The following is a 17,637-nucleotide window of genomic DNA, read 5'->3' on the forward strand; positions in this document are numbered from 1 at the left end:
TGGGCTTAATGATCCTCGTGGGTCCCTTCCAACTCAGGATATTCTGGTATCAGGATATGCCACGAGTGCTGAAACGCTGGTGGCGAAGGACAGCCGACACCTGCCTGAGGTACTCCCAGCGTTCACCTGTGAGCCGCTGTGCTCTCATTCAGCACGCACAGCGCGTCTCCGAAGAGCAGAGCGAGAGTACTGTTATCTTAACACGGCTGCCAGTGATAAAAACTCCGCAGTTGGACAGACTCCCGCTTGTCCCGCGCTGGGTATTTATCACGACCCTCCGTGTCTGCGGGGGCCCGGGCCAGGCGGGGCCGCGGCCTGCGGGCGCAGCGCTCGGTACGGCCGCATTGTCTCCGGGCGGGGCGGGGCGGGGCGAGCGGCCGCGGCGGCTCCGCGCGGGGCGGGCGGGCGGTACCGCGGCTCCGCGGGCGGGGGCGGCGCTGAGCGAGGGCAGCGCAGCGGGGGCGGGCCCGCCAGCGCCCGGCGCTCGCCGTCTCCTTGCCGACGGAGGAGGGGTCGGAGCCGCCCCCGTCCCCAGGGGCTGCCGCCGGGCGAGCGAGGCGGTGCGAGGCGGCCGAGGTTAGCCGCCGCAGCCCGGCCTGAGCGGGCAGGTCCAGGCTCCGCCCCGCGTCGTCCCAGCCCGGGCACCCGCAGCGCCGCATCGGGTGAGTACCCGCGCTCCGGAGCGGCTCTGCCCTGGCCCCAGCCCCGCGGAGGGCGGCGCAGGCCCTGCGGCCTGGCCGCGCTTTGTTCCCGGGCGGCGGCGGCGTTGGCTCCGCGGGGCGCCCCGCTGTGCCGGGGGCGGCGGTGGCGGGGCCGTGCGGCAGAGCAGCCCCCGGCTGCGAGCTCGCCCCTCGCCCCGCTCGCTGCCCCGCTGTGGGTGCCACTGGCCACTCGTGTGCCGGGGGCACGGCGGGTCGGCGCGGCCCGGGGGAACCCGCGCAACAGGTTCGGGCATTGTTCGTGCCGCCGCTACATACGTGGCCGCGGCGGCGGCGGGGGGGTTTCCCAGGGGGGCTCCCGAGTGGCCGCCGCCGGTGGAGCTTTTGCCTTTGTGCGGGCGCGGGAGGGCGGCGGCCCCTCCCGGCGGGCCCCGCCGCGGGTGTCACGGCAGGCTCGGGAAGGAGGGAGAGGCGTTCGGGCAAGGGGAGCGAGCCAGAGGCAGCCGGGGCGGGAGTCGGCTCCCTGGATCGCGGAGCCGCTCGGCTCCTGGTGGGGATTTTCGCGGTACGTGGCCGCCGGTCAGGCCGGCGGCGGGCTGGGGACGAGTCACGGCCGTGTCACTGCCGCGGCGTCGGGCGCTCCTGGGTTTCTGGAAGCGCTGCCTGGCCGGGAAGCTGATTCACTGCTGAAGACGTGGTTGCTCGTAGCTGTGGTTACCCTTTCTTTGATTTTTTGACAGGTCTATTGTCCAGCAGTTTTGCCTTCTCCCCCATAATTGTAGTGTCCCTTGCTACCCCGTAGCGGAGCTTTTTAGCCAGGAAATTGTACGAAGGTGATGCTCTAAAGCACTGTTTTTGTTAAAGAACTTAAACGAGTGTATGGAAGCAAGATTAGAGATAGGGGAGAGTGGTTCTTTATTTTTTTTGACTTTTTAAAAGTTTTTAGTGAGCAAAATTGGTGAGGCTTATGTCGATAGGCATTAATAGCTGCTTTTGTCTGTTTCTCGCTCATCTTTCTGCATCCCAAAGGAAATATTGGTCCTCTCCATTTTTAGTATTGCAGTGTCTGCGGTGTCCTAACAATTGGATCTTGACTTTGTTCATGCAGTAAAATTCACTGTGATGGGAAAGTACTGGGTTTTTTCCCTTTTGTGACATTGCCTGCTAAGATTCAGTGTATTGTAAATAATAAATAGTGTTTCTACATTGTGAGATTACTGATGCTTATTAATTACTGTGTTAATAAGGGTTCTCCTTTATCTGAATGAGAGCATTTATAGTCCTAATGCCATTGTCTGTACCAAGCAGAAACTTAAGAGAGAAAAGGGGGAAGGTGGACTACAGAATAGAACTAAAGCTTGCTCAGTGAGGCCTGCTGCTTGGTGAGGTGCTGATCATGCTTTGCTCTGTCAGGAGAAAAGCAACGAGGCAGAGCACTGAAACAGGCTATCCAGGGAGATTGTGGAGTCTCCCTCTCTGGAGACATCCAAACCCCCTGCCGAGGCTGGGTCTCCACCAGCAGGTTACACAGGAATGTGTCCAAATGGGGTTCCATTGGAACCATCCAAATAGATGCTCTCCAGAGGTCCCTTCCAATCTTAATAACCCTGTGATTCTGTGAAAATCTCCCACCAAAACTAGGAGCAATTACAATGTGGTTTTTAGGGGTGGATTTTAGGATTTTGCACAATTCTTTACGTCATAGATTGCTGCTTGAAGAATCCTGTAAAATCATCTCGGCTGACTTTTTCCTGGGGTGGTATGCTAATAGATGATATTTTGTTTGAAGTTTAATTGATCAGTAACGTTAGTTTTCCTAGAAATACAATTTTAAGAGAAAGAAATAGATGTATTTTTAAATTTCTTTTAAGAATATTTAGCATAAGGAAAACTGGATGTCTTGTTAAATTGTAGGGTATAATTCTAAATTGGCCGTGGATTCGAGTTTCTCAGTGAAGCTTATGTAAACAGGGGAAATTGACATAGTTTTGTTGTTTTCTGTCGACAGAATAAAGGAGTCAGGTGAAGTTCACCTCAGTTTCAGTTGGCTGTTGCTTGGGAGTGGTAGTAGGAAGGGAAACCGGAGGAATTTCTGTAAGAACTTTAATGCAGTGCTACCTGTCAAGAATCTTTAGGAATAGATTACAAAGAGGAGTACCTTTATTCCCCAGTGACTATGATTGGGTGGGGAAGTACGAAACACCTTCAATATGCAGCTTCTGATAAAGTAGGCTTGGAAATGATGTTGCAGGATTTCCAGTGTGTCTCTACTTAAGCTTTCTCAAGGACTTGCTATTTGTATTTTTGTTCCTGATCTATAGGTACATCCTCTTGCCTTCTCTCCCATCTTTTCGAGGCTGACTAGAAAACTTCCATTAACAGAAGGGTGTTTTTAATTTAAAACTGTGAGTTAGACTACTGTAATGACTGATCTGTCAGAATTACTGTAAAACCAGTGAAGTGTGTTTGTCATCTTGACTTTGCCTTTTACACAGTATATTCTAATTTGAACTTTTTGGGTTTTGTTGTTGGGTTTCGTTTCATGGGTAGAATTTGATCAAGTTACAAGATTTCATGCAAGTCTTAAAACATTTGCTGGGATTTAATGTTTGGTGCTTATATGTTAATTCCGTATCTTCTAACACAAAGAGGGAGTACTTCTATTTTCTTATCCAAGTTACTCTTTGCCTTTTTAAATTTTATAACAGTGAGTAATTTTGTAGGAATACCTTCTTCCTCTTCACAAAAAAACTACTAACACTGTTGTATTTTCAGTTTAGCCTAAAACTCTGTGTGGGTTACCTCTGATTGAGAGCATACTACAGGGATTCTGGTTCTTGTTACTTTCCCGCTGCTTCCGGTGCTGCCTCAGGAGCATTGCCTGCTTACTATAAACAATGTTGATGTCTACCATATGTTTTGGTAGAAAAGTGCAGGATTCCTGCTGTCCCACTAAACTCAAATGCCTAGCTTACTAGTACTTGTGAATATACAATGGAAATGTTGACTCCCCTGTCATGTAGCTCTGTAAGAAACCCTTGTTTTCAACCTCCAAGGAAATAAATTTTTAGATTGAGTAGCAAAATCAAAAAATATGGTCAAATCCTTTTTATTTAAATTTACAGAACCCGGGATCTGGAGCTCAAACTTGTAACCTTAGCAGGCAGTTTTGCATTCCAGTACCAATGGTAAGTAAGATAGGTCTCTTCCAAAAATAAATCTTTTTAATTTTCATGCATTATATTTGGTTCTTGTGAAGCTTTGATACTGGTGAATATACTGCCTAGAGCAACATCTTTGCAGTTGGTTTTGTAAAAACTTACTTAGGCTTTAACTCATGCCTTCTTTAACTTACCTGCTTTACTTTGTTTTCCTTTTGGGACTTTAAAAAAAAAAATCTTTAAAAGGCTCTATAACATAAAGAAAGCTGATATTAAAGTTAAATTACATTGTTGGCCATGCAGCTCACAGTGCAGCTTGCATTACTGTGTCTCATGTAGTGGTAGTGTCTCACAAGGAAAGGAGTGTCTGCAGATGTATTAGAGGATGTTTAAGCATAAGACTGGAGATGAGTGAATTCTACTTTTAAGAGGGTTCTGTGGTAGTGGGTGAGAGTAAGGAAGGAAGCTGTAATAGCATCAAGGTAATTGTTGCTGCTCTGATGGTGTTGATAAGCTTGTGCTGGAAGATAAATGAGAGACTTGAGAACCTTGATTGAGCAAGCAGAAAAATGTATTGGCAAAGCTTTTTGCTCTTCAGACTAAGTAAGAGTGAGAGATTTTTGAAGTGAGGATAACCTTACAGCAGATGCTAAACTCAACAAGGAAGCAAATGAAAATCAATCTGGAGTGTTGTTTTCCTGTTTCTAGGTGAGAAGATGAACTGCATTTTGGACAAGCTGAAGTTTGGAATGCTGGGACATAAAGAACCCATTAAGAAGGAAATTACAATAGTTAAGAGGCGATGAAGGTATGACTTAGGGCTTTGCAGAAACAATAATTCAAGCAAGATAGATGCAGTAGGTACTTGAGAATTCAGAGCCAAGATAAATTCCTATGGTGTTGGCATAGTTGTATTTGAGAGGTGTTCTTAGTGAGGTGTCATGAAGGCTGTGTTGACCAGACCAAGTAAAGCCAAAAAAAAAAGTGTTCTAAGAGTAAGTAAATGGATTTGATGTTAGCTTGATGTTTGGGTCACTAAATGATGCCTGTGGCTGAACTTGAGAAAATAAATGCCCATTCTTGAGGGAAAGGATCAGGATGGACACATAATACATAGATGAAAGTTGCTGAGAATTATCTACGTTTTGGTGTTGGCAAAAGTCATGTTTTCTCTCTAATAAGTATACCCTCAATGCAGGTTGTCTGTTTTCTCTCTGCTGGTGTTCTGTTTGCTAATTCTTTCATTCTGCAGTCTCACTTGACCCTAAAAAATAGTATAATTGGTAAATGTATGAGTGTTGCATCTATGCAGGATGCTCCAGGGAGCAGCTTAGAGAACTTGATTTTATGTTCTCTGAAGCATGTGACCATTTATTATTGATTTATTTATTGGTAGTGGAAGGCTACATGTTTTATTTTGAGGAGTAGGAGAGAGGGAGAGGTGCTGTTGATTACTGCAGGTGGTTGCTGTGGCCAATAGAATTTGTGATTTGCAGTTGAAATGTTCAGAACTTTTAATCTGAGTACAAAAACTGAAGACATCTGTGAAAGTTAAGATCTATTTCTCCTGCACCCTCTAATTTAAGGACATCTTAGATAATTATTTTTACTGTGTAGAGCAGTGAATTAATGGATTTCTGAAATATTTGAACAAGATATGTGAACAGATCTGGTATATCTCAATCTCTTGTTCTTTCATGTTTGGTTAACATTAACAAAATTTTCAAGTTACATATTTCTTATTGAAGGGATTTTTATTATTACCCTCATCATGGATACTTTGTGTATTGTGCAGTGAGGACAGGGGAACACACAACTTTAATTTAAATTTTTTTTTTCCTTTTAGGCAGAGGAAATTGTTCAGTGTTTCAAGGTCCACACAAAATCTTACTATTGGGCTGGTAACTATTTGGTCAGGTATCAAACCCAGAGTTTTAGGGATTTGTAAATAGTCTTTTTATTTGCCCTTTCTTCACTGTCATCTTGTTTTGATCAGTTTTCTCCACTCCAAAAGGATGACTGCTTTTGTGTCTGCTGCAGTTTTGTCTGCACACCCTACCTGACTTACCCTTTCAAACAGTACCTTTCCCTTTCATACCCTGCTATTCGAGATGGCTTTCAGTGTCATGGAGCATTTCTTTTTGCTTCCACTCAGTCGAGTGTCACTATACTGAGCTGGGAAATGAATCCTGAGGCCCTGAGCCACATGCACTTGTAACCAACGCCAAATATGTGTATTGTTATGAAGTGGTAGATTGTTTTCTTATATAAGAATATTGCAGAAAGAACAAGAAGTTCTAGTCTTGCACCCCAGAGGAAAGTGGTTTTCATTTGTTCTGGACTGCCAACAGTTGCACTCATCAGTACAGCTGTTTGTCTTTTGACTTGGCTGCCCATGGCCTGGATTGTCCAATTTCATTCCGCCCACTGTCCTAGTTCATTTAATGAAGTACTGAAGGCATAGGAGTTTTCTGATCTTTCATCACGAACTGGTTTTAGACAGTTCCTTAAAGACCTGGTGATAAGGTATTCATTTTTCCAAACACTTGTGACTTGTATGTTGGTTTTGTTTTGTTTGTTGGGTTGTTTTGGTTTTTTTTTCAAGGAGAGGGAGCTAGGAGAGGAGTTTGTAATTTTATTTTACTATTCGTAGGTTTTTTTTCTTCCCCCTAACCTCACAAAGTGCTTTTGTGGTAGAATTTGCAATCTGTATGATTCTGTATTATTTCCATGTGACTTCTGACTAAGGAAAATCTTAAGACCTAAAAAGGAGAATTTTCTTTTAATGAATTTTAGCAAAGTGGGATGAGGAAGAGAAAATGTCTCAGCTGTGCTTTGAACATAGCATTTCAATTGACCTATTGCTATGTAGAAAGTGGTGGAAGAAGCAGCCTCTCAACTTGCATCATTTTATGTCTTCTGTGGTATTCAATTCTAACACTTCAGAGTGTTAAGTGAGATGGGACTATACCAGATGACTGCAACTTCTGCTGGTTTGGCTGTCTGTTGTAAAGGAAGGAGGGTATGAGCTAGATTGGTCTTCTGTTGCTGGTGGGCAAGCTGTGGTGTGTGCAGGAAGGTAAATGGTGTCTCTCACTGTAAAAATGTGGCAGAAAAGGGAATGTGAAGATGCATCCAAAACCTGTGGCTTATTTTCTCTACTATTCTAGATTAAAAAGGCTTGAAAACTGCTACAACTTAACATAGACCGTGTGTTTGGCTTGGACTGAAGCTGGAAAGGGCAGAAAACTCTAGCAAGCTGTCATCTTTGATGTCGCATGTTGTAGCATTGTTATGAAGGTCTGCATGTGTCCTGGGCAAGTTTGCTCTCTGAACATGGCCAGTGAGCCCAAGGAGTGCTGTTCTTTGAGAGTGCGCTCATTGCCGCACAGTATCCTGTGGCTGACCTTGTTGTATGGAAAGAGTGAGGTGTTGGTATTGTGTTTCACAGCTGTACATGCAGGTGTTACTGTGCATCCCTAGTTACATTGTTTCTGTGCTTCGTACTCTTCCTTTTTTCCCCCTCTGTCACTTGCTTGAAGTCGGAGGAAAAGCTCTGCCCTTGTGTGAAATGAATAGTTGACTGTGATCAAAGTTAGAACTCAGACACACAATGTCTTTTTCTTCTCAGATGGCATAACCTCTTACTCACTTGTTTTCCATTTGCTGGTTTGCTATTCATTGTATTGCTCATCACTTCCTTTTGTTGCTCATCTTTTTATTTCACTTTTCACAGAATTGTTGATGGGTTGAAAAAGGGTGGGAAATGAACATGGAAGATGGGTTAAATAAAGGAAGTAGTTAACAGACAGTTCTTCCAAAGTCTGTTATTAGCTTTAGTTAGAAGACAAGATTTGAACCTTCAGGTGAAAATGGAATAGAATTGGAATTTTTCCAAGCTTAAATCTGTTGTGGCTGTGACAATGTGCTTTTGGATCATGGCCTAGCACACTGTTAACCTCAGCTTTAACCCAAGTCAGAGCACATTTTCAGTCTGTGCATTGAACTGCCGTGGCAAGTTGCTGAGTTAGAGTACTCACAGTGCGTGTGTAATGGAAATGGCATTGTATGGTTGCATCTTGCTTTAAAATTAAAGAAGCTTACATGCTCATGAAATTACTCAGTCTGTGTTTTTCATTTTCTGACTTCTTTAGTGTGAATTAGCAGGTTACAGAAGATCAGGAATATTTTTGTTGTTTACAACTTCAGACATGTTTACAACTTCAGACATGAAACTTCTGTGGTTTTTTCCTGGACAGTTTTTACAGATAGTAAAAAAATTAAAAATACTAAAGTGGTTGAAAAAGCAAAAAACTTGATCTTCTTTAAATATCTGGAGTTACCTTTTCTCCTGAGGGCTCTAATGTTAAATATTTATTAGTGCTGCTCACAATACCTTAAAGAGTAAAAACTGAATACTGCATTTGCATACGTAAGCTGATGTTCATCTGTCAGGTTTTATTGTTATTTTGAAACTGTCCAGCTGAGTAGCCGAGTTCCAGGTGCCTTTTAATTGAAGACAGCATTAACTAATAAATATTTACAGCCTTTTTCTAATTTTGGGGCAAGTTTGTGCTTCAGAAATTACCCTGGGGCATCAGCCCTGGAGACGCCTTCGTTTGTGTTCTCTCTTTGTACAACTTTGCTGTGGGAGAGATGGCAACCTTTAATGTAACTTTAAAGGAAGGTGAAATAATAATCTACATAGATAATGGTGATACTCGGCTTTCTCTCTGTCTTTTATATGTGGATTTTATTTCTGTGTGGAACAGGTGAACTTGTTTTAAGCTGATTCATGGAAAAAGAGGGTAATGCTTTGTGGGTTGAAGTTAGCATCTGAAAAAGCCTGCATGCTGGCTTCAGAGAATGAAGATGTTAGTTTTGAAGGTCTGCAATTCAAAAGTTGACCTAAAAGAAAAAGTGTTTCCATTCTGTATGATCTGAGGCTTTTTTCCTTTGGTAGTTCAGAATGTCTATTGTTATTTGTGCTATTGTTTCTGCCTGGACTTGCAAGCTGCTACAGTTTTGAATGTAACTGCCCATCTGCTCCTGGGTTATTTATAGGCAGATTTGTGGAGCTCCTTCTAATCTCTGAAGTCTTCAAAAACATTAATGAATTAAACATCACAATACTCTTGTAAAAAGAGAATAAGACAGAGGAACTGAATGGAGACTAAAAAGGATAAATGACTTGCTGAAAGCCATATGTATATTTCATAGCAGAACAGGGAATAGAAACCAGATTTTTTTTTCTTACTTGTAGTCCTGTGCTTAACAGACCAGCTACATGCTCCTGTGAGATACATGCTAAAGGAATGAAGAAAGTACTCCTTCTTTGAAACTTGCAACAGATGCTCATATGCAGACTAACCCATTTCAAGACTGTGCACCATGTAGTGAGAGTATTAAAGGTTTCAGGTCTAAGAAACATGAATAAAAATGTTAATATTAATTCTCATTAAGCCTGAATTTGTTTTGATTGTTAATGTGTTTGACCAGTGGTTTCCACTGTGTTGCTTAGAAAGAAAACACCTGTTACTTGCAGGACACCTTCTCTTTGACATCTTACTTCCAGTTGTCTAGTCAACTTGTCCCTCTTCCCCCATCTTTAATAGACTTTTACAATGGTTTTAAACAGTGTCTGGACATTGGTTCTTATTAATATTTTTAATTCGAAGACAATGAAGATGGGTAGCACAAAATGCAGGTGATACTTTCCATTCATCAGAAATTGTGTACTTTGATGAATTACACATAGTACTTATTGTGTGCGAGTTTTTTTTATTTTTGGTGGGGTTTTTTTTTTGGTTGGGATTTTTTTTGGTGTTTGTTTGGAGGGGGTTGTTTGTTTTTGTTTGGTTTTTTGTTTTTGGAAGAACTTCTGAAATGTTAGATGTGTGGAGTAAAACAATGTAATTTACAGTAGTTCCAGAGTCTAGACATGATAGAGTATGCATCCTACCAAGTAGTGATTTGATTTCATGTTGGAGTGCAGCCTGAAGTATTGTTTGCATTTTTACCTGTTCTGTAACTTTTTTGAACTATTTGTTCACTATTTCCCCAACTTACCATCCTCTCCTTAATGTATATGTATTTCATCCAAGTTTGTATGTAAGAGAATTTTCTCCACAGATAGTACTAGTTTCTGCTTGTCAAGGGGATTGAAAGAGTTTTCTACATCATTGGAATGCCTTTCAAATATTTAGATTTTAAATACAAGTATTATGTGAATTTAGTGTTGCCACCTTCCTGTGGAAATCTTCAAAAGAATGAACACATTGTTGCAGACTGACATTGCTATATGGATTTAATAACCTGAAAGCCTATGTCATTCTAAACAGGTTCAGTGAGGTTTTTCAATGTGCATTGAATGTGTCCCGGAAGCATGTTAAATAAAAGAACTACAAGTTTTACAGTTTGGTATATGGCATTTTATGGTATTATGGCAAAGTAGATTGCAGGTGGGCATACAGCACTCAAATAGTTTCTGAAATTCGATAAACACATTTAACCTCTTTGTTTCATATCTGTAACATTTTAGTGTATAAAAGTTGTGTCTTTTGATTTGGAAGTGATAAAATGCAGCTTCCTGAAGTATATCACTTTCCTCATGTGAAATCTGTTCTCTTCAGTGCCCTCATTTTTCTTCTGTAGCTTTTCTGTGTTTAATGAAACCAAATGGGTTTTTTATTGATGCATAGACACTGAATCTGTTTCTTTCAGCTAAGTAGTGGTACAGTATTGAGCAACAAATCATTCTTTCCTCATGCTAAATTGAAAGCTTGATGAACAATTTTAAGAACCTGTCACTTTGTCTTCCTCCAACGAATTGAACACTTTACATATATTTTGTGGGTCTAAATACATTTATATCTGCTTTTAAGCAGTGTACCTTTTCAAAACACCTTTAGTAGCTCCCATTGGAAAGTAGATGCCAGCTGTCTTGGAATTGTTTCGCTTTCCAATATTAAAAAAAGACTGTTTAATTCTAAACTAAGACTGTTTAATTCTAACACTAAGACTGTTTTTTAAACGTGAAGATTTTTTTTTTCTGACATGTTCTGATAAACCTGCTCTGGTGAGAGTTTTCTTCTAGCTCTCACAGAATTGAGGTAAGTGTAAACTTCAGGAGTTTCTGGAACAAGGTCTAGGTGTTTGGAATTATCAGCAATTGTTCTCATTGGTCTGACTCACCTCCCTCCGCTCCGAACAGAATGCTTCTTTTGGTTCCAGGAAATACTGAATAAAAGAACTATTTTGATCCATGGACAGTGCCACTACTGTGGCAGAAAGCCAGGCGATGCTTTCATATTAAATAAATAGGTCTTTTCAGAACAGCAGAGAAACATGTTCCCTAGAGTCAGTAAGCTGATGCAGACTTTTGTTCCTATGTGAAAGTACAGAGATAATGAAGTTGTATGTAGGTTTGAACTTCATTCATTGATTATAATAAAGAGGCATTTGTAATAATTTGGAAATATAACTTGGGGAGGAGGGAGAAAAATCATTCAGGTATGTGTTCCACATCTTGGAAAAAAGAATATAAAGGGAACTGCCTAAGTTTAAAAGTGTACACAGAGTGGCTTCAGGGAAAAAAATGACTGCCTGAGTAATTCTCAAATTTTGTGTTTTATGCAACAAACAACTACAAGTTTTTGTCTAAAGCATACAGGAAGCTTTAATAGAATGCTTTTTTGAGTAATTGTTCAAAGTACAGGCTGTCATGGGACTCAGTTTCCTGAGAGAACAGAAAGTTGTTTGTTTCCTTCTGTAATACATGAAGTGTGAATGTTATATAATTGGCAAAATTACACTTCAATATGGAGATTTTGGGATAAGAGATGGGAATGAACATTGTGACACATTACACATTGGAACAGGAAGAGACAGTAAAAAGCTGTTGAAATATTTTTTTCTGTTTTATAATAATATGATAATTCCTTATTTGTTTGTTATGAAGCTTATTCTTTTAACATGAAAAGGAATAACTATTTTACCTCAGGCTATTTGGATTTCTCTGGATTTGTTGGGTTTTTTGGGTTTTTTTTCCTATATCATTTGTAGTTTTTATTCAGTTAACTTCCCCCATGCCAGGAAAAAATGTTCTGTGTACATCCTGAAGTATCCAGAGGGAGAATTCCAGGGTTGCAGTCTGAAGCCCTGGTCCTGGAATGGAAAAAAAAAATTTTTTGGATCTGTTTTTATTTTGACTGGATACTGGCGCATACCTTGAATTGCATGTTTCTGTGCAGAATTAGGTTTTTTAATTATTTGGATTGATTTGTGGAAGTATGACCTCAGAAACTTACAAGCAGATGCCAGTTGCTACTTCATGTAGGCTGGAAGAGGAGGTTGCAGTTCAGGCATCCCGCGGATTTGTCAATGAAGCAAAAAAGCTTCATCACGATGAATTGCGGTTCACAGGGCAATAAAAATTGCATGAGGGTAAGGAGGAGGCAAAAGAAGCAGAAGCATTTCCAGGTATAGGTTATAGTTAGGACATAGTTATTCAGGCTGTTGGATGTTTTTCTTCAATTGAAGCCCTGCTAATGACAGGGTAATGGCAGTGTCCTGACATAAATGTAGCATAACATATCTAGCTAATTATTATATTCTTGGTAATATGAGATAAACTGTGCAAAAGTGCAATCTTATTTGCATTTATTTTACATCTGAATGAGCAAACAGATGACGTACCTGTAAATGAATTGTAGTTTAATAGGGTTGGGAAATGGGATTTTATATAAATTATCTTGATGTCTTTGGTTGAGATTCTGCTTTGGTTTTTGTGGTTGGACTGTTTCTTAGCCCCCAATGAGGAGAAAGGAATCTTTAATTAAATATTTGTATGGATAAAAGCCTACAAAGATGTTTATCTTAAGTTTTTACAGTATCTTGGATTTTGGTTAAAGTGTTCCATGCTTCCTTCAGAAGAATTCAGAAGTGTAACACTGGAAACACTGCAATTGATTTCCCATGCTTGACAACTTCAACTTCTTGTGTTTCAGAGCTGCAAAAATTATCTGAAGTAGAATGGAAGCGTCAGTAATATTACCCATTCTGAAGAAAAAATTGGCTTTTCTTTCAGGTACGCTTTCGGTTTTACTCAACTGGTTCCTCCCTGCATAATTTGGATGGGATATTTAAGTTTCTTATTTGTGTTTGCTGGATGTTTAACAAAATTGTTGATTAGTGCTTTGTCATATTCCAAAAGAATCTCTTGAACTTTTTATCTCGTAGCCAAGCTGTTGGTGTTCAGGATTTGGTTTTGCTGTAGCCTGTAGCTCAACCCACAAAGTTGTTAGGAAGTTTCAGTCTTTATGTAAGAGAATGATGATTTAGTAGCTATCCAAAAATAATCCTTACTAGTTGGGGTTTTTTTTGTGGTTTTAGAGATACGGAGTGAATGTTTTCAGGATTTTCCATTGAAAAATTTTCCTTCCTTTTCACTTGTTTTTTCTCCAGCATAAAAACATGTGGAAGCAGAATTAGCCATGCATTGCAATGGTTTGATTATTGCCAGGTAGTTATTTCAGGGAAGGCTGTAATTATTATTGTATTTATTAAAACTTCTTGAATCTTATGTTGGAGGTAACTTTTTCTCTTCCCTATCCCAGAAAAAAAAAAAAAAGAGGAGAGGGAATACTTCAAATGGTGAATGACATTCTCCTGCTGGTTTCACTGCTGTCATAGATAGCTGTGTTAGTTCTTGGTGTTCGATTGTCTGATCTAGTGTAGGTAGGTAACTTATAGAACACTTGCCAACTTCAAAAACTGACAAGTGTTGCCATAAATATTCTTCTCATTTAGTTTATTTTAGTGTGTTTTTTTAGCTAGTCTAGTTTAGCCTGCTCCAGTCACCTGAGAAGGGAAACCTGTTTTTTTTGTTAATAGCATTTATTTTGCTTTGAATTTGCCCACCGTCTCCAGCAATTGCAAATCTAGCAATTCCTGTTTAAAAACAATCAATTCCCTAAGACTCAACTCACATTAAAGCCTGGGACAGTTCTTTCATAGTAACAGCAGATCTGTAGTAAGTTGTTGTTCAGCATTATATTGTAAGGGGATATTCTCATTAACTAGAGTGCATTTTCAAATTGCTATTAAAGCTGCCTGATCCATTTCGAAATACAGACATTCTTAGTGGAAGGTAATTTACTGAATGGCATTTTGAATGCTAGGAACCCTTTTGGACCTATGTAGTTCTAAGTAGGTTTGATCTTTTTGGAATTGTTTAGTATTAATGGGTGCTTTAATTTAATGAATGACGAAGCTTGATGCAACAGGGTTTTTTAGTGTTCTTCAGTGTGAGTAAAGGAACTTGACAGACACAAAATGGTTCATCATGTATCTTTAAATCAATTTTACTCCATATGATTTCACAAATTAAAATATATTACTGATTAAAAACATATACTTGGAAAAATAATATTTTAGGAAAGTGTTCTGCAGTGTTTAAGTGCTGAAGTCTCTCGTCATTTTTGAGTTAAATTGGTACAAATACTGTTGATCCTGCCTTTTTCTGGAAGCCAAACAGTGGTTTCTAGTTGAAATCCATGGCTGTGTGGCTTTCTTGTTGATAGGTCATTACACATAGCACAGAAGAAAAGGCAAGCTCCTAAGTCAACCAAAAGCCTTGAACAACCACTTTGGTGCAAAATGAACTAAAAACTTCCTTTTTTTTTTTTTTCTTTTGTGATGCTCTCAGTTGCTTTCCTAAGCAGTGTTTACAAGCTGGGGGAAAAACCTGTTAGTTGTTACACAAGATGACTTGTCGTGAAATAATAATTTAGATAATTATTGTAGTCTTTTTGTGAAATGTCAGGAGATTATATTTCTGGGATTTGGGTTGTGTTTTGTTTAGTCAGTTCAGCAAATGCTGTTTAAATCCAAGTATTTTTCTTTTTTCTCTGCTTCCTCACTCCAGTTTTCAGGCTTTCTGCCCTTCAGAAACAGAAGGGTGGACAGTCTGTAAATAACTGTTGCTTTAGATTGTTTCTGCAAGAAGCATCTGTGCATTTGTCCTTTCTCACACAACACCACTCTTCAATTCTTCCGCTTGGAATTACAGTTACTAAAAAGTGTGTTGCTGTTTTCCAGCAGCAATTCTCTCCCAGAAAGGAGGAAGGGAGGGAACACAACTACTGCAGTGGACCACTGAAAGCAGTAGGTCCTTTATGAAAATGTGGAAAATACCTGTGTCAGGGGATCTTTAAAACTCCAAATTTAGAGAGTTTGCACAGCTTTGGAAACAAGGATAAAAAGCCTGTTGCAATTAAATTCCAACATATATTGTGTAAACAGTGTTTGTCATTATCTTGCCTGCACCTCATGGATGGGGAGAATTCTTATCAAATTATGTCAACATGTGTGTATGAGTCTGCAAGCATGACTGTGCTTGTGCGCTTATTTCTGCACGGCTGTTACTATTCTGTAAAAAGTTGTTCTTACTGATTAGATAGAACTTCAGTTCTGTTGAAGAACTTTGTGAACCAAAAGCATAATTAAATTGCTTTAGCCATGTGAATAACACAGTTTGAGAACAAAGATGTTCTTTCTCAGGTTACGGAAATTTACTTTGCTTCATTTTCACCCAAATAAACCTGTGATTATAGCTCTCTTTGTATAGTTTTTTCTAAAATATGGAGAAGATTGTTTAGTAATTGACTCCTACATGTGCTTAAGTGTGTTGTGGTTGTGTTTTTTCCCTTAATAAAATAGATAATATATTAAAATTTACTGTTTCTATTATTGTTCATATAACTTTTACCAGAAAGGTTTGAAAATACATATGAAGATTAAGGCAAGTGGTCGGAAGTATTTGTCTTAATAATGAGGTGACTGTTAGCTGTTTGTAAGTAGGTCTAGAAATTGTTCTGTGTTTGAATGAACTGCCAGTTTAGAGTATGTGCCATGGGCAGTCTGTGTGGTACAAGATCCCCCTTTAGTAGTCAGTTGGACTAGAAAAGTCTTCCTTTTCTAGGAGCTCCAGTTGGTACATGCTCATCTTAGGAGCTGACTAGGTTTCTGATAGGCTGGTAGTGTAGAAGGTCTAGGAGATGCTTGTAAATAATGTAATCTAGAAATGCAAAAATAATGCTTCTGGAACACTTGTATTGTTTGTCTTGAAAGTATTATATGAAAAATTGTGACAGCTGTGGATGTGGGCTATGCTCTGATGATGTTTTAAATATCCACATGGTGCATGAGTCTTCACAGCTGAGAGGTGAAATGTCAGCTGAGGTTTCCACAGCAGTTTAAAGATTGCTTTTATCATGAGGTTTGAGACCACTTAACTGCAAAGTATTTCTTCTGCTTAAACGTCATCACATTAACTTTGTAATTACTTTTTCTTTCTGAAACAGGAGGGAAGGACAGGAGAAGTGGCCTCATTCTGACAATTCCATTATGCCTTGAACAGACGAGTATGGATGAGCTGAGTGTCACACTAGACTACCTTCTAAGTATACCAAGGTGATTTGGAAGGCATTCTGTTCAGAGCTGGGTTGGTTTCTTTTGCAGTTGTAGAAGGCATCTTTCTATTGTTTTTAATTTTATTTACTCTTCTATACCAAATTAATTTTACATAAATGTTTGTTTAGAATGTGATACTGTCTGACTGAGTTAGGAACACACATCCCAATAAGCTAAGGGATATATACTAAGGCTTGTCTATGTCCTTTTATGTCCTTATGTTCTCCTTTCTTGGGATAGCTTTTTTCATAATTTCTTTTTAATGACCATGCACTTAAATTGCTAAGTAAATTAATGAGCCATTCCAATCAAACTCCTAAGCTTGCAAAGGCAGCATTGCTTATTGCCCTTTCTATGCTTTGTGCCTAAGCTTTGTAGCTTGTACAGCTTCAGTGTGCACTGAGTTTAAAAATACACAGTCTTACTGAAGTTAGCAAGCAACTCATGTTTAAAGTTAAGGTACTGTTTAAATGTGCTGAATGACAGCTTGAGTATCCTGTCATCCATAGCTTGCTGTAAAATCATTGTTGAAGTTCAGTGCATTTGCCACTGCAAGCTTACAGTGACAGTTTTTGGTCCTGGTGTAGATACCTGCATTTCTATCTTCTTAAGATCCAGGGATTGTTCTTTATCATAATTCTTTTTTTCCTCTTGTGCCTCTGCTTTATAAAGAAATGAAGCCTCTCAGATAAATGCTTGCTTTTGTATCTTTTCAAATTTCTCTTCTGGAAACTGGACAACAATGGCATAACTAAAGACATCCAGTGTACTTTGCATGTTGTGATCTATAAATGTTTATAAAATACAGTTAAAGGATCCAGTGTTGGGGTTGTTTTTGTAGATAAGACTTTAAAAAATTCTGATTGGTGAGAGAGCAGTAAAGAATAATTTCAAATTAATTAAAAGTACAACATCAGTAGGTATATGAGTATACTGCACAACGTTTTAGTTGTGTAAGTTTCAGGGTTTTTCAAACAGCTTGTTGTCTTTTGTAAAGTGATGAAATACCAAATGGTCATCCACACAAGTCCTATCATTGACTTAAGGATTTGGCCATATTTACGGAACAGATGCAGGCATTCTTGTTCTAGTAAGCATTAATTATTCCACAGTCTCATCCTGATGTATGTCTTTACATATATCAGTGTAACAATAACTGTCTAAATGCTGAACCAAAGCGCTCTTTGTACTCAGTAGAAACTGGGAAATCTGTTTGAAAGTGAAGTCAGTGTTCCCACATTTAATGTTCTGTTTGTCAGTTGTGGAAAAAATGACCTCTCTTCTCTGGTGGCAGTATGGAAAAATCATTGTCATTTTGGTTTGCGTGTTGTTTTTCAGTGGGA

General features: G+C 39.6%; 1 protein-coding gene across 7 annotated transcripts in view; it reads left to right on the forward strand.

The window, feature by feature from the left end:
• Positions 1–499: 499 nt before the first annotated feature.
• The window catches only part of SESTD1 (SEC14 and spectrin domain containing 1), a 51,580-nt gene continuing 34,442 nt past the window's right edge, over positions 500–17,637 (forward strand). Inside the window, exons 1-6 of one of the 7 annotated variants that reach the window (XM_032114344.1) lie at positions 502–662; positions 3,785–3,847; positions 4,529–4,628; positions 10,162–10,281; positions 12,829–12,908; positions 16,186–16,294. In XM_032114344.1, the coding sequence (XP_031970235.1) occupies positions 12,854–12,908; positions 16,186–16,294 (164 nt within the window). In that variant the 5' untranslated portion in view covers positions 502–662; positions 3,785–3,847; positions 4,529–4,628; positions 10,162–10,281; positions 12,829–12,853. Of the gene's footprint in view, positions 663–851; positions 946–3,784; positions 3,848–4,528; positions 4,629–10,161; positions 10,282–12,828; positions 12,909–16,185; positions 16,295–17,637 lie in introns of those variants that run through there. The other 6 variants (XM_032114349.1, XM_032114343.1, XM_032114345.1 and 3 more) reach the window with 6 other exon arrangements.

Source organism: Corvus moneduloides, chromosome 7 (assembly GCF_009650955.1).
Source record: "Corvus moneduloides isolate bCorMon1 chromosome 7, bCorMon1.pri, whole genome shotgun sequence".
Taxonomy (NCBI): Eukaryota; Metazoa; Chordata; class Aves; order Passeriformes; family Corvidae; genus Corvus; species Corvus moneduloides.